The following is a 12,451-nucleotide window of genomic DNA, read 5'->3' as shown; positions in this document are numbered from 1 at the left end:
TTATCTCTCTTTTCTAGTTTCAGAAATTCAAGTTTGTCCCATTTTACTAGAAAAAGAGCAGAGGGGATGTCTTAAAGAGCCTTGTGTGTAATTGCCACCCCTGGCTACAGTCCGGATGTGTAAACACAAGAGATGTGCCACCTGAGACAATTACATCAAATACAGAAACCAAGAGTGACACAAGTATAGCACTCGTGGCGCTGGCTGTAACTGTCAGCCGCTGTAGTGATTAGCTCCTCCTGCTACATCATGCTGTGACTATGCTGCTGCTGCTGGGGACTGGGGGAAAACTGTACTATTTTCAAGGACAACTGCTGTAGCGATGGCTTTACACACAAAATCAAGCACAAGTAGTAAAGGAGCAACAGGACACCAGCTCCAACGCTCAACCCGACACTTCCTTCGATCTTGTGAATAGCTGCTAATGATATTCTGACCGCTACACCAACTCCTCCTCCTCTTCGACCCTCCAGTGAGAATCCAATGAATAACTAACAGGTGAATAATCAGTCAGAAGGTGGCGGTGGCAGGGTCCGCCGCTCTCGGGGTGTTAGGTTACGCCGCCACGTACACACCCGCCTTGTTAATTAGCATTTCCTCTGTCAGCTCCCCTCGATACAATGCTATGCTGGCAAAGTCGGGCCTCTGCTTCTGCCTGCAAGCCGCTAGTGCTCACCGAGGTGTGCACAGCAGCATTCGAATAATTTCACACAGTTTACCTTGTTTAAAAGGAAATTATTCATGATGGATCCTGATGGGAATTCAGAAACAGGCTCTGACTGATTGCTGTGATAGTCTGATTGTTCCCCATCAATAATCAATAGAAAACTAGTTTATAACTTAGCACACTTAAACCAAAAACAAATGTAAAGATTCAATTGTAAATTTAGAAAACACTGATGATAATTTTTGCTTTTAACAAAGTTGCATACCCTCTATGAACAGGTCCGGTTTTAACCATTGTAGGCAATGGTCTGCTCATATGTGCTTATATGTGCATAAGCATAAGTTTAGCTGTCTCAGTTGAGAAATTAAGCCAGACTAGATCGTAACGTGATAAAATGCCCCTCTCCAGCACTTCAGCGGCGGTCGGTGCCACAGTTTGTAGCAATCTGTTGTGGAGCTGTCCGTCTGTCTTTGAGACAGATTACCCTTCTGCCGGTACCCCCCGGTCAGAAACACAGGAAATACATTAGAGCATAACAAGGTAGAGACTGTGAAGACAGAGAGAGTGAGACATGGGGGGGTGGTTGGAAAAGGCGGGAAAGCAGAGGAGACACTGGGGAATAAAATGGTAGAAAGAGCAGAAATAACAGGAATGGGGGGATCCAGCTCTCCTCTTAGAAGCCATTAGGTGCGGTGACATGCTGTGCAGGGCTCTGCCTTTGCGTCCATACAAAGATGCCTTATAGCCATAATCTGTCTCCATATTTAACTTGAGACGGTACACAAACATAGGCAGAGTCAGACCCATGTCTGCTTCCATATAGGCACGGAGCGCATGAGTCAGCCCCGGAGAATAAAGAGATTGAAGAGCACTTGTACGGCAATGAGAGCACAGTGTGATGAAGCAGTTTTCGCATGCGCTTGTTGTAGGCAGGAACACGGTAAGTCATCCTTAATGAGTATACAGTCGCGGGGACACAAGGTTCATCTCCTGTTTGGCATTCTCTCGCCAGGCTCTGGAGTGCAGGCTTGAGGCTGGCTATAATGATGTAAAGGTCAGACGTGGCAGTAGGACTAGGAGGCTGTCAGACGGAGAAGCCGGGACTCTGGGGAGAGCTGGTGTCAAGTGTCGTTCCCTCAAGAATCTTTCCTTTGCCTCTGCTTTTTTTCTCCTTTCATTTCCTCTCTATTGCCAATCTTTCCACTTGTTCCGTCTCTTTAGTTTTACTTTCCTTCGTTATAGCGGCAATCATTTCTCCTCCTTTCACTTCCTTTTATCTTGTTTCCTTTGCCTTCTTTCCCCCCCTTTTCCCTTCTTTAAATTTCCTCCTCAGTCGTCTCTTTGCTTAGCTTACCCCTTTCACATCTTATATTTTCCTCCCTTCCACTTCCCCCTTCCTTCATTAGCCGTTTCTTTGTTTTCTCCTACCGTCTCTCTTTCCTTTCATTTTTCATTTCCCCATTCATTCTTTGTTCGTGTCAAATTTCCTTAGTCTTCTCTTCCATCACTCTTCTCTCCTTCCCTATTTATTCTCCTGTAAAACCTGTTCATTTCCTTTCTTTTCATTTTTCTTTTCTATTGTTTACCCATAGTTTCTCTCCTTTAACTTCTTTCTCCCTTTCAGTGTTTTCCTTTCCTTTACTCCCATTTGCCTCTACCCGTTTTCCGCTTCCCATTCCTTTCTTTTTCCTCACTTCTCTTCTTTTCTCCTCACACTCCTTTCCTACTTTTGCCACTTCTCTCTTCCACAGCCTCTCTTTTCTCTGTGTATTCCCCTCTCATTTTCCCTTTTCTCTTCTTATTTCCTTGTCTTTACTTCTTTATTCTCTTCTTGTTCTGGTTACACCCTTTTTTCTCCTTCAGGATGTATGTAGAGTTATACAGTTATCCATCAATTCTTCTTGAGCAAATCATGTAATGAAATGAGCAGTCTGAGCAATGGCTGATCCTCATCAACGTCATGTCTGGATGCTGCTCACTCTCTTCTCGTTACAGGATGCAGCAGTGACTGTAGAACTTTTAATTGAAGAACACCATCAACACTTACCCTCGGAGGTGGCGTCGCCTTGGTAGGAGGCTCATTGGCTGGGTTATTAAAACGTCTGTTGTGAATCTGCTATGTGCCTCTAATGACAGGTCTGTCTGAAGCTTGGCAGACAAGCGCAGCGAGTGGCCTGCCACATTATTGCTATCACATTAGAATAAATTAGCATGATCATCCCTGCAGGAGCAGCCTGGCCTGGGTTTAAAAATGCCCCAGGGCTCCACATCCAATCGCGATAAGAAATAGAGAGATGGGACAGTCGCTCATCAATGTCTCATTATGTGATCCAGCCGTGTAAATGACTGGCAGATGCAGTATTTCTGTAGTCATGTGAAAAGTCGGGCCTTGATCTAATTGTGGTTTATCTAGGACAACGCTAGCCAGAGCAAATGATTAACTGCTATGACTCATGCTTTGGAACCTTGTACAATTTGTTACTTTGTAGTTAAAAGCCGTAAAAGCACAATAAGTCACGGTCGCATTTCATTTTATGGTTGAATGACTGTGACTTCCGACCCTGTGCTTTTACAAAGAGCCAGCAGCTGCCATTGAATTGGTAATGGATGACAAGAGCGGGCCGAACTGTCAACAGCCAGTCCACCTGTGTGGCCAAGCTTTTATCCCACAATTTCCTCTATTGATTATTGCCGACTGAGCTGATGGATCAGTCCGTTCTTCGCTCAATGCCCTGCTTAAAGCAGCGGCGTCGATGTGTGATCACTATAGAAAGTTCACTGGTGTGGCACCAGTAGAGCGGCACACCTTGAGCCAAATCGTGCCTGCTCAGTGGGGCACTGCGACCCTAAAGTGGCACGGTCCTGCAGCAACTCAACTCTAAAGCTGTCCTCTCCCTGCAGAACAGCCACCGCTGCTGCACTGATTTACATGATTAATCAGACTGTATGCTCAGCCATGAAGTGAAATTCAAATGTACCAAGAACTCTAATAATAGAGCTGCAAGGGCATCAGACTAGAATTGCCATTGTACAGTTGTATGCCTTTGCTTGGTGCAATTTACATCCATGTTTGTCTAGATTTGATCTTTGCTGTTTTGGCTATAAAATGTTGTAGCTGCATAAATGTTTCTGTGAAAGTTTGTTACAACCAGCTAATGAATGTGCAAAACTGTGTGAGGTCACAGTGACCTTTTACCTTATCCCAAATCATTCACTCCTTCACTACTCCCTACTCCTACAGATGAGAACAGAATTATTAGCCTCAGCTGTGTATCCTTTTTTCTGGATAACAGCCTGAAGTCATTTGATGTAGTCTCACGCTTGCCTCCTGAGCAATCCCAGCACGTTCTACTTTTGAGAATTTCTAAAGCGTCTACTGGCATGAACCTTGGTCTTCAATTCACCCCACAGATTTTCATTTGGATTCAAGTCAGGGCTTTGTGCAGGCCAGCCAGTAATGTTCACTTTGGTCTTCTAGAGGTAGCTCCTGTCCAGGAGCGACATATGTTTTGTTGGTTGTTGTCAAGCACACAACATAAGTCGCTCACAGCAACGACCCAATTTTGGTGCTGACTGCTTGGTTTCTATGACCAAAGAGATCTAGTTTCATGTCATCTGTCCAGAGGACGCATTCCAGTAAGCATAATCTTTCTCCAGGTTGTCCTTAGCGTACTTCACTCTGGCTTGTAGGTGTCTCTTCTACAGAAATTGAGGTTTTCCTGGTCTCCTACCTCAGAGACCCTTCCTGTGAAGCATTTTATTGTCTTCTTAATTCCCGACTACAATTCCCGACTTGGCTAAGTCATTCATTCTTGTGTTGGCAGTTGTTTAGACACATCTCTCATCAGTTTTCCTTACAGAGTCTTTGAAGTCTTTGGCGTCCTATCTCTGCCAGGCTTGTTCTGGACTATGTGGCTCTCTTGATGATATATCTCACTCCAGTTTTTCACACTTAGAAGCACTGTGATAACTCTGTATATCCATCTCCTGCTTTGTGAGTATCAACAATTTGTTTTCTCAAATCTAAACTGATTTCTTTAGTTTTTGCCTTGATGATTTCTAGAGTGACAGCTCGAACCTTTGCTGAAGTTTTTATACTGTATGCTAATTGGAAGATAATCCTATTTTACAGTAAGTTATCTTTGCACATCAGTGGTTTGTGCTCTGGCTCAATAAAACGCTCAGTTTTTCAGGGGGCTAATAATACTGACCACACCATACAGTCCATTATATAAAAAGTGATATTCTGGAGAAATTCTCTGTTGTATTGTATAATAGTTGTTGTCCAGAAGGCTACTTGCTGTTAAAGGTAGCAGTAGCCATCTTATTGCTACTTCCTGTTTTCTTATTAATGTATTTTAATAGCATCATATCACTGAAATTTACATACCCAAGGATTGTGTCATTTTAATTGCGGTATTATTAAATTGAACTAAAATGTCCTGTTCATATATTTATACACTTTTCTCTGAAATTCCTTCTGACATATTTGGAGCTTTACATCACTTTTTTTCCTGCTCCTTCAAATCTGATTCCACAGCTACGGATAACTTCATCAGCTTGCTACATTAAACATTGAGTCCAAAAGCAACAATAACAATGTATTTGGATTCGGTATGACTTGCTTTAAAGCACACATTTGAAAAGAATCAAATAAAGCCAGAATAAGGAAGCGTGAAAGGGACTGTGAAATAAAAGTAGAACAGGCCTACAGCAAGAAATACCTCGCAGATCACACTTCCACCTTCTAACCTCAACCCAAGCAGCTTGTGAAGTAAATCTCATCAATGAAGTGAACAGAGGATGCACCGCATTCATCAGTTTGTAAATTAGTTTACCTCACACTCATTTCATTATCTCCAAAAAGTCAGCTCCCTAAAGGGCACTAGTACCAACCCACTGGCTGACACAGAAAGAGAGCCACAGCAGGCAGAGCCACCACCACCACCAGCGCCACCACCACCAGAAATAGAATTCATCACAGGAACAACTCTCATCAGAGCCACATGATTAAAAATTATGTGAAGGAAATGAATCAGGAGTTGTGTAATGGGGAGAGCATCTGAAGAGGTGACAAGGGGAAGCTAAACTGAGTGAGAAATGCATGTCAGCAGCTCAGACGGTGCATTTTAATGCTGACTCAAGTAATAACTGGACATCAAATTCAGGCGAAATGTTCTCCACTGGCACACAGAGAGACAGGATCACAGTCCCAGCCCCTGTGTCATTTACCTATGGTGTAGCCTCTCTTCAGCTCGCCACATCGGGGGCTGCGGCGCTGGGAGTTGGTGGTGTTGTTTTCCTGCACCGCGAGGACGGTGGTTGTCTTGGCAACAGATGGCGCAGCCTTGTTGAGGGGCGAGGCGGGCACCAGTGTCGGGGAGAAACCTTGACTGGCAATATCCACCGACTGAGACTTCTTCTTCAGTCTGCAGAAGGGCAAACAAGGAGAGGAACGTGTTATTGCTATATTCACATGGTGTATGGATGAAAAGGCAGAGAGTGGACAGAGAAAAGATGAGTGACCTTCATCGTTCCAAGGGGCGAGGGGATCAAAGCACATTTAAATCTGAGGCGGTTAGCTGTCACTGCGCTGTGTCACAGAAATGTAATTGTGCAAGGCAATTTTGCAGCGGCAAGGAAGTTGGTTGAAAGAATCAATAGGCTAATTGCAATCTTGTTAAGGGTGAATTTATTAGCATTGCTCTGCTTGCCCAGTGTAGAGCTGTCTCTACTGTAAAAAGGGATTAAATGGTGGGATATTGGAGAAGAACAGCGGGAGTCCAGAGCTCAGGAAACAGCGAGTAACAAGCTACAAAAGGAAAAAATCAAGTAGAGGGTATAAGAATTTACGGAGGTGGAAATGCTTTATTTCATCTAGAATATACTAAATCCTTTTTCATCCTTTTTCATATACTAAATCCTTTTGCATCTGTTTAACCAAAACACCCCTGGACCATTCACAAGTGGCCCAGAATCCTGCTGCAAAGATTTAACATTAAACAGCTCTAATGTAGCTCCATTTCACTGGCCCATCATCAACTTTAGATTTCATAATTAATTTTTAGAGAGCTGCTTAGTCTGGTGGCATACATGACATCTTATATTTAACTAGTTCTTAAAAGCCCTGTAACGATGGCTTAAAGCTCTAGCACACGTGTCTTGGAAGCCACGGTTCACAAACTCAGATGTGCTTTCACTTTTGACTTGTGGTTGGGATGCCTCATGATTCAGCAGAATTAAACACCAAATCAATTTAGTGAATCTGTTTAACTGGGCAAAACAAATCTGTAAGAAACCACTGCCTGTAATCCCAGTTTACTTATAGCTTTGACTAACTGGGCCTGCTTGGGCACAAATCTTCATCATCACCCTGAAGTTGTTCTTTTTGATGAACCACTTACTGTATCCATCCTCACTGGCACCTACATGAATAAATGGATGTATGTGACTGGTTATTTTTTATACTCGATACCTCCATATTTACACTGTTGTCTGTCACATCAATTCAATTTAATTTAATTTGCATAGCCCCAAATCACATCAACAGTAACAGTTGTAAGGTAAAGACCCTATAAGAATAAAGAGAAAACTCTAACAATTAGATGACTCCCTATGAGCAAGCACTTGGTGACAGTGGGGAGGAAAAACTCCTTTTTAAAACCAGGCTGTAGGAGCAGCAGCCATCTGCCCTTTTGACCTCCTCAGACTGTACCAATGTTCTCCATCCAATTGGAGATATATATGTCAGGCTGTACCAGAAACTACTAGTCAGATTGACTGGTAGTACTCCACGGATATCTGGAGAGACCAAAATAGAAGGGTTTTTTTTATTCCCTTTGTTAGCCATGTTGCCCCTCTGCTAATATCTAATCTCCTCTGTTGAAATTAAAACATTTTCTCAATCTCATTAGCCAAGCCATGAGATGGGAACTTAGGGTATAAACAACATTTTTAATAAACTGCATGAACTTCTAGTGCTCATTGTAAGCAACCAAATTGGCAAGTTTGCTAGCAGACTTGCCAAAATTTGCCAAGTAAGCTAGCAGGAAGTTAGCTGGGAGTGCTAACTTTGTATTGATTAAAATTGTTTGTAATTCTAAAAAAAAAAAGGCCTAAATGGGGAAATGAGCATAACAAAAGAGAATGCAAAAAATAAAGAGTAGCCCTTGGTGTTAACATGACTACACCACCATCTTGGCTAATACCTAAAGATGCAACAAGCAGACCTTGTTGTCAAGCTACATAGCTAATCTTAGTCATGTACCGCATTTGCATTTTGTAAAGTAGTTTTTCCTCCATTACCACACGGAATTCAAATGGCTAAACAATTAAACAGAAGCTACAGTGCAACATGTAAAACTCTCTTTTCCAGTAAAAAGCTTACAAAATTTGAATGCTTATGTAAAGGGCATCAAAAGGCATGCACTGGCTGAGGTAGGTCAAATATAATCTGCCTACAACAAAAAACAAGTCAAAGCCTATTAAAAGGCTGATGAGATCCCAGGTTTGGGTTTTACATTTATAAATGAGTTAACTGGGCTAATCTGAACAGGTAATCCCACAACACTCAGCAGCAGGTTTATCCACTTACATATGGTCGCAAAGCCACATGTGTAAACATACAGAATAAATCACACTAACACACTGACACACTCATACAAAAGCATCTAAAGTGGTAGTAAAAAAAATACAAATAATAAAAATTAAATTCTTGGGTGTTCCAGCAAAAACGTTGTCAATCAAAAAAATGGCTCCTAAAACACTTTCTCCTATACACTGAAAAAGTCCTGAAACAGCAATACAAGATTCCCAGTGCTGCGCTCCCTCGCACACACTTCACACTTTCAATCATTCCAGCAAAACTGCTGAAGCGAACAGAATCTTTCTGGCCATTTCACCCAAGTGCCCATCCCCACATAGACCAAAGCAACACACATGACCATAGCGTCTAAATCGCTAATGAAAATGCACAATCTCTATGGAAATGTCCTTCACTGTGTGCTCTTTTTAAAATCAAACAAACTGAAGCAGTCAAGTCAAGAGAAGGTGCCAAACGGAGCAGGTTGAGCTGCAAAAATTATATAGATGTTTTCCTTCAGTCAATTCAGTGAAAACACACAGTTGGTATATTTCTACAAATATACCAACTAAAAATTGACCCCATCTCTGTACCTTTTATATTTGCATGTACATATATTCTCCATCACATTCTGTCTCGTCTTTCCATTAATGCATGCAGTGGAGGTTTTGACAGAGCTGACAAAGGCTGACACAAAGTTAGCTGAATGTGCTAGATTGTACTTGTTTTGAGGACGCAGACATGCTGCTGCTGTTAATGGCAGGACCAGAGAGAGAAAAGACACAGACAGACAGACAGACAGACAGACAGACGGAGAAAGAGAGTGAAAGAGTGTCAAGCTATGTGAAGTCTATCTACTTTCCCTTAGGAGTTAGTACTAATTACTGTCTCATCAGTAGAACAGAAGCCCTTCTTCTAGCTCTGTTTCACTAAGCTACAAGGCCAAACGGTATCAAAACGCGTGTGTGTCAGAGTTCAAGAACAGAATCGATGTGTCTAAGAAAGCAAGATGGAAACAGAAGCAAAGAGGTAAAGAGAAGGACAACGCATGTGAAAAATAACGTGGGTGTTTACATTTTCATTCTTTCTATAATATGGAGGCAAAAGTCAACTCAGTGGCAATATTTTTATGAACTTATTCTTCATTTTCAAGTCTTTTTAAAAGAAAAATCATCAACAGTCAGTTTAAAAGAAGAATGAGACAGTAAAACACACAAAGCACAACAAAGAAACAAATTAACATTTGTAAAGACAAAATATTAATGTGGAAAGGCACACCCATCACCTGTCACCTCCAGCTAGCATGGCAAAACAAATATGCACGTCTCAAAGGGGACCTCTTTTTCATATTTTCTTTACCAGAGGCAGGCAATCAAAAGGAAGCTGCCACAGAAAATGAAGGGACCTCAAAGGCTTGTTTTTTGGACATTGACTGAACCGAGGAGATTTATCAAGGCAGAGTACAGCATAAGTAAGAATTATTATTTTGTTCTTTCATTTATTCAACCCTAGTGTAATAATCCACACGATAAAATATGGAACTGGAAATGAGCACAACAGGTCCCCTTTAAAGAGTTTAAAATGTACTTTGCCAGGGCTAATTACATTAACTGTTCCCATACTGCACATGTTTGACTGTTTTTCAGTCTAAGCAGTTTCAAGTCTGTGTTGTAAAACCAAGTCAAGGCAAATAGCTAAGGAACTAGAGAGTACCCATCAACTGCCCTTTAAATATGTGCTGTTAAGTTAAACCCTTTAATTAGGATGAATACTGAAAAATGTGGGGAAAAAATCATAACATGAACTTCAACTCAGCATAAGCCATTATTAGCTTAGCACTCAAGTCTCTGACTGCACTGTCAAAGACGAAGGTATGTTTTTAGGTAATGCAGGTTTTAAAAAGAAAGAAGGATAAATGGAAGTCGTACAGGCATAATGATGTACTAAAATAATAATAATAATAATAACTATAAAAATTTATAAATAATATTCTATTTAAGGCCTATTTAAGGCCTCAGTGCAGCACTGTTTACAACTCTTTATGACCAGCTAGCGAATGTCAACAACCTCCTAAAACCATTCACTGAGTGGTTGTGGAATACACTTTTCCCTAGTGATTGGTATTTGCTAATCAGTCTCTCGGCCTGTATGAATGGGACTTGAGCAATCAATTTCACCGCAGCTGCAACCTCCAGCAATCACTAACAATCTTCCACGGAGTAAATATTTTTCCTGCAGTGGTTTCCAGATGGTTGCTAACTGGTCCTTAGGCCTGTGTGACTTAGGCCTAGCTTCTTTATGATTTTTTTTAATATAGTTTTTGTTATTCCTGGAATAGACCAGACCAGTTTCCATACTGCAAGTCTCAAACCATACAATATAAACCTCTGTCTCTCTCTCTATGGCAATGCTTTACAGTGGTAGCGCAATTAAACTGGCAACCATTCCTGCAACCTGACATCAGATTTAACAACCCCGACATGTCTGAAACATTCCACCTTAATCTCTATGCTTTTAAGTTTTTCTTTCTTTCTTTTTTATTACTTTGTGTCCAATAATGCTTGTTTAATTTGTTTTCTTGCTGCAGTAGTTTTACTATAGTGTCAGCATTTTCTACTGCATTCAGACTGTTGACATTTCCCACTGCCACAGGCTATGTAGTCAGGTAACAATGTCTGGCAAGGATCACCTGCGTTGCATTCACACATGAATTTCTCAATGATATATACACACACACACACACACATATATATATATATATATATATATATATATATATATATATATATATATATATATATATATATATATATATATATATATACACACATATGAAAAAAAAAAAGTTTGCCACGTTTGTCCTTTTCATTTCGGCCCCAAAGCCTTATTATAAAGTTGTGCTGAGAGCTAATCTGAGGTCCACAGAGTCTTTTCTAATGAGCATCCTAGCTCAGCTTACAGGTTCAGGACCCAGGTGGGTGGTAGCCTGAGAACTGAGATGCTGTGTACCATCATCAGCTGCACTCTTCAGCAGCTTCTGTTTCCCACTGCGACTAACGGAGGAGCAAATGGCTGTAATCCCTCATACAGCCTAAGAATTGAACTTAAACCGCAGATTTTAAGTCAAAAGTAATGGTAACTTATCTAAAATATGCACGTTCAAATCTATAGCAGAGAAGAGAGAAAAAAATCTGAATCAAACAAGAGGGGACTGCACAAGCTAAACTGTTCACACATGCATAGTCATTCTGAGCTATTTGGAGTGTGGCTGTCGTGGATGATTCAAAGCACTCCCAACACAACAAATTTACAACACCAGATTTAACGAGTGGTGGATGTAGTGGACTGGTTTGCTTTGTATCAGGCTGAAAGTGTGAGCTGTTAGAACGAGACAAGAAGCATGCCGAAGGTCAACAGCCAGCCTGCCAGATGGCGTAGCAGTTAATGATGTAATGGACACCCTTGCGTCACCAGTAGCTACTGTTTCCCAACCACATGGCTGCTTCATGTTTGGAACTTTCACAACTGATAACACCACAACTGTGAAACCCATAAAGAAGCCCTAGTGGGAGCTTGCAGCAAGTATAAGAGGCTTTTCCTTTCACACCAGTGAGGAACTATAGAGCACCACAGAGGAATGAGAGACACATGTCGACAAAGCCAGCAGCTCGGACTGATTCCTATCTGCGAGCAAATGCTCACTCAATGATGAACAGAGGGAGGGTAAAAAATTAAAGAAAACAGACACACGGGCATTTTGTTTTCTTCCTCACTTTCGTGATCTGACCTGGACCAGGAGGCAGTGGTACATTTGCAGCTCTGCCAAACTGGCATCAGTAAGATTATCCAACTCTACAGGGATCCACGTGACTTGGCAAAAGGATGCATAAACAACAGGAAATTTGGGGCTAAGTCAAAACACGCTTATCGCTCCCCTACTAAGAAGGATTAGACCTTAAAAAAGGGGGGATGCGTTTGCAGTGCCTTCCAGTGCTCCTCTTTGCTTTGCTTCCAGTTCCCTGTCATGAACAAAAAAGGAGTTAAAAAATGTTTCATATTTTTTATTTATAGCAGAACTGATAGTAATACTAATACTGCAAATGGTTAACTATAGTGTGTCCTTAATAAGCTGTTAAAAGGCACTCAAGGTAAGGAGATTGGATTATCTCTGCGCCTTCCTTCACAACTAAGTGAACAGCATT

The 12,451-nt window shown here is 41.4% G+C and overlaps 1 protein-coding gene across 7 annotated transcripts in view; it reads right to left on the bottom strand.

The window, feature by feature from the left end:
* oxr1a (oxidation resistance 1a) overlaps positions 1-12,451 on the bottom strand; it is a 175,809-nt gene that overhangs the window by 87,981 nt on the left and 75,377 nt on the right. For all 7 annotated transcript variants that reach the window (XM_026184158.1, XM_026184156.1, XM_026184157.1 and 4 more), the window contains one exon: positions 5,900-6,096. In XM_026184158.1, the coding sequence (XP_026039943.1) occupies positions 5,900-6,096 (197 nt within the window). The remainder of the gene's footprint in view (positions 1-5,899; positions 6,097-12,451) is intronic.

This window comes from Astatotilapia calliptera, chromosome 11 (assembly GCF_900246225.1).
Source record: "Astatotilapia calliptera chromosome 11, fAstCal1.2, whole genome shotgun sequence".
Classification (NCBI taxonomy): domain Eukaryota; kingdom Metazoa; phylum Chordata; class Actinopteri; order Cichliformes; family Cichlidae; genus Astatotilapia; species Astatotilapia calliptera.
This window is presented reverse-complemented; position numbering and strand designations above follow the sequence as displayed.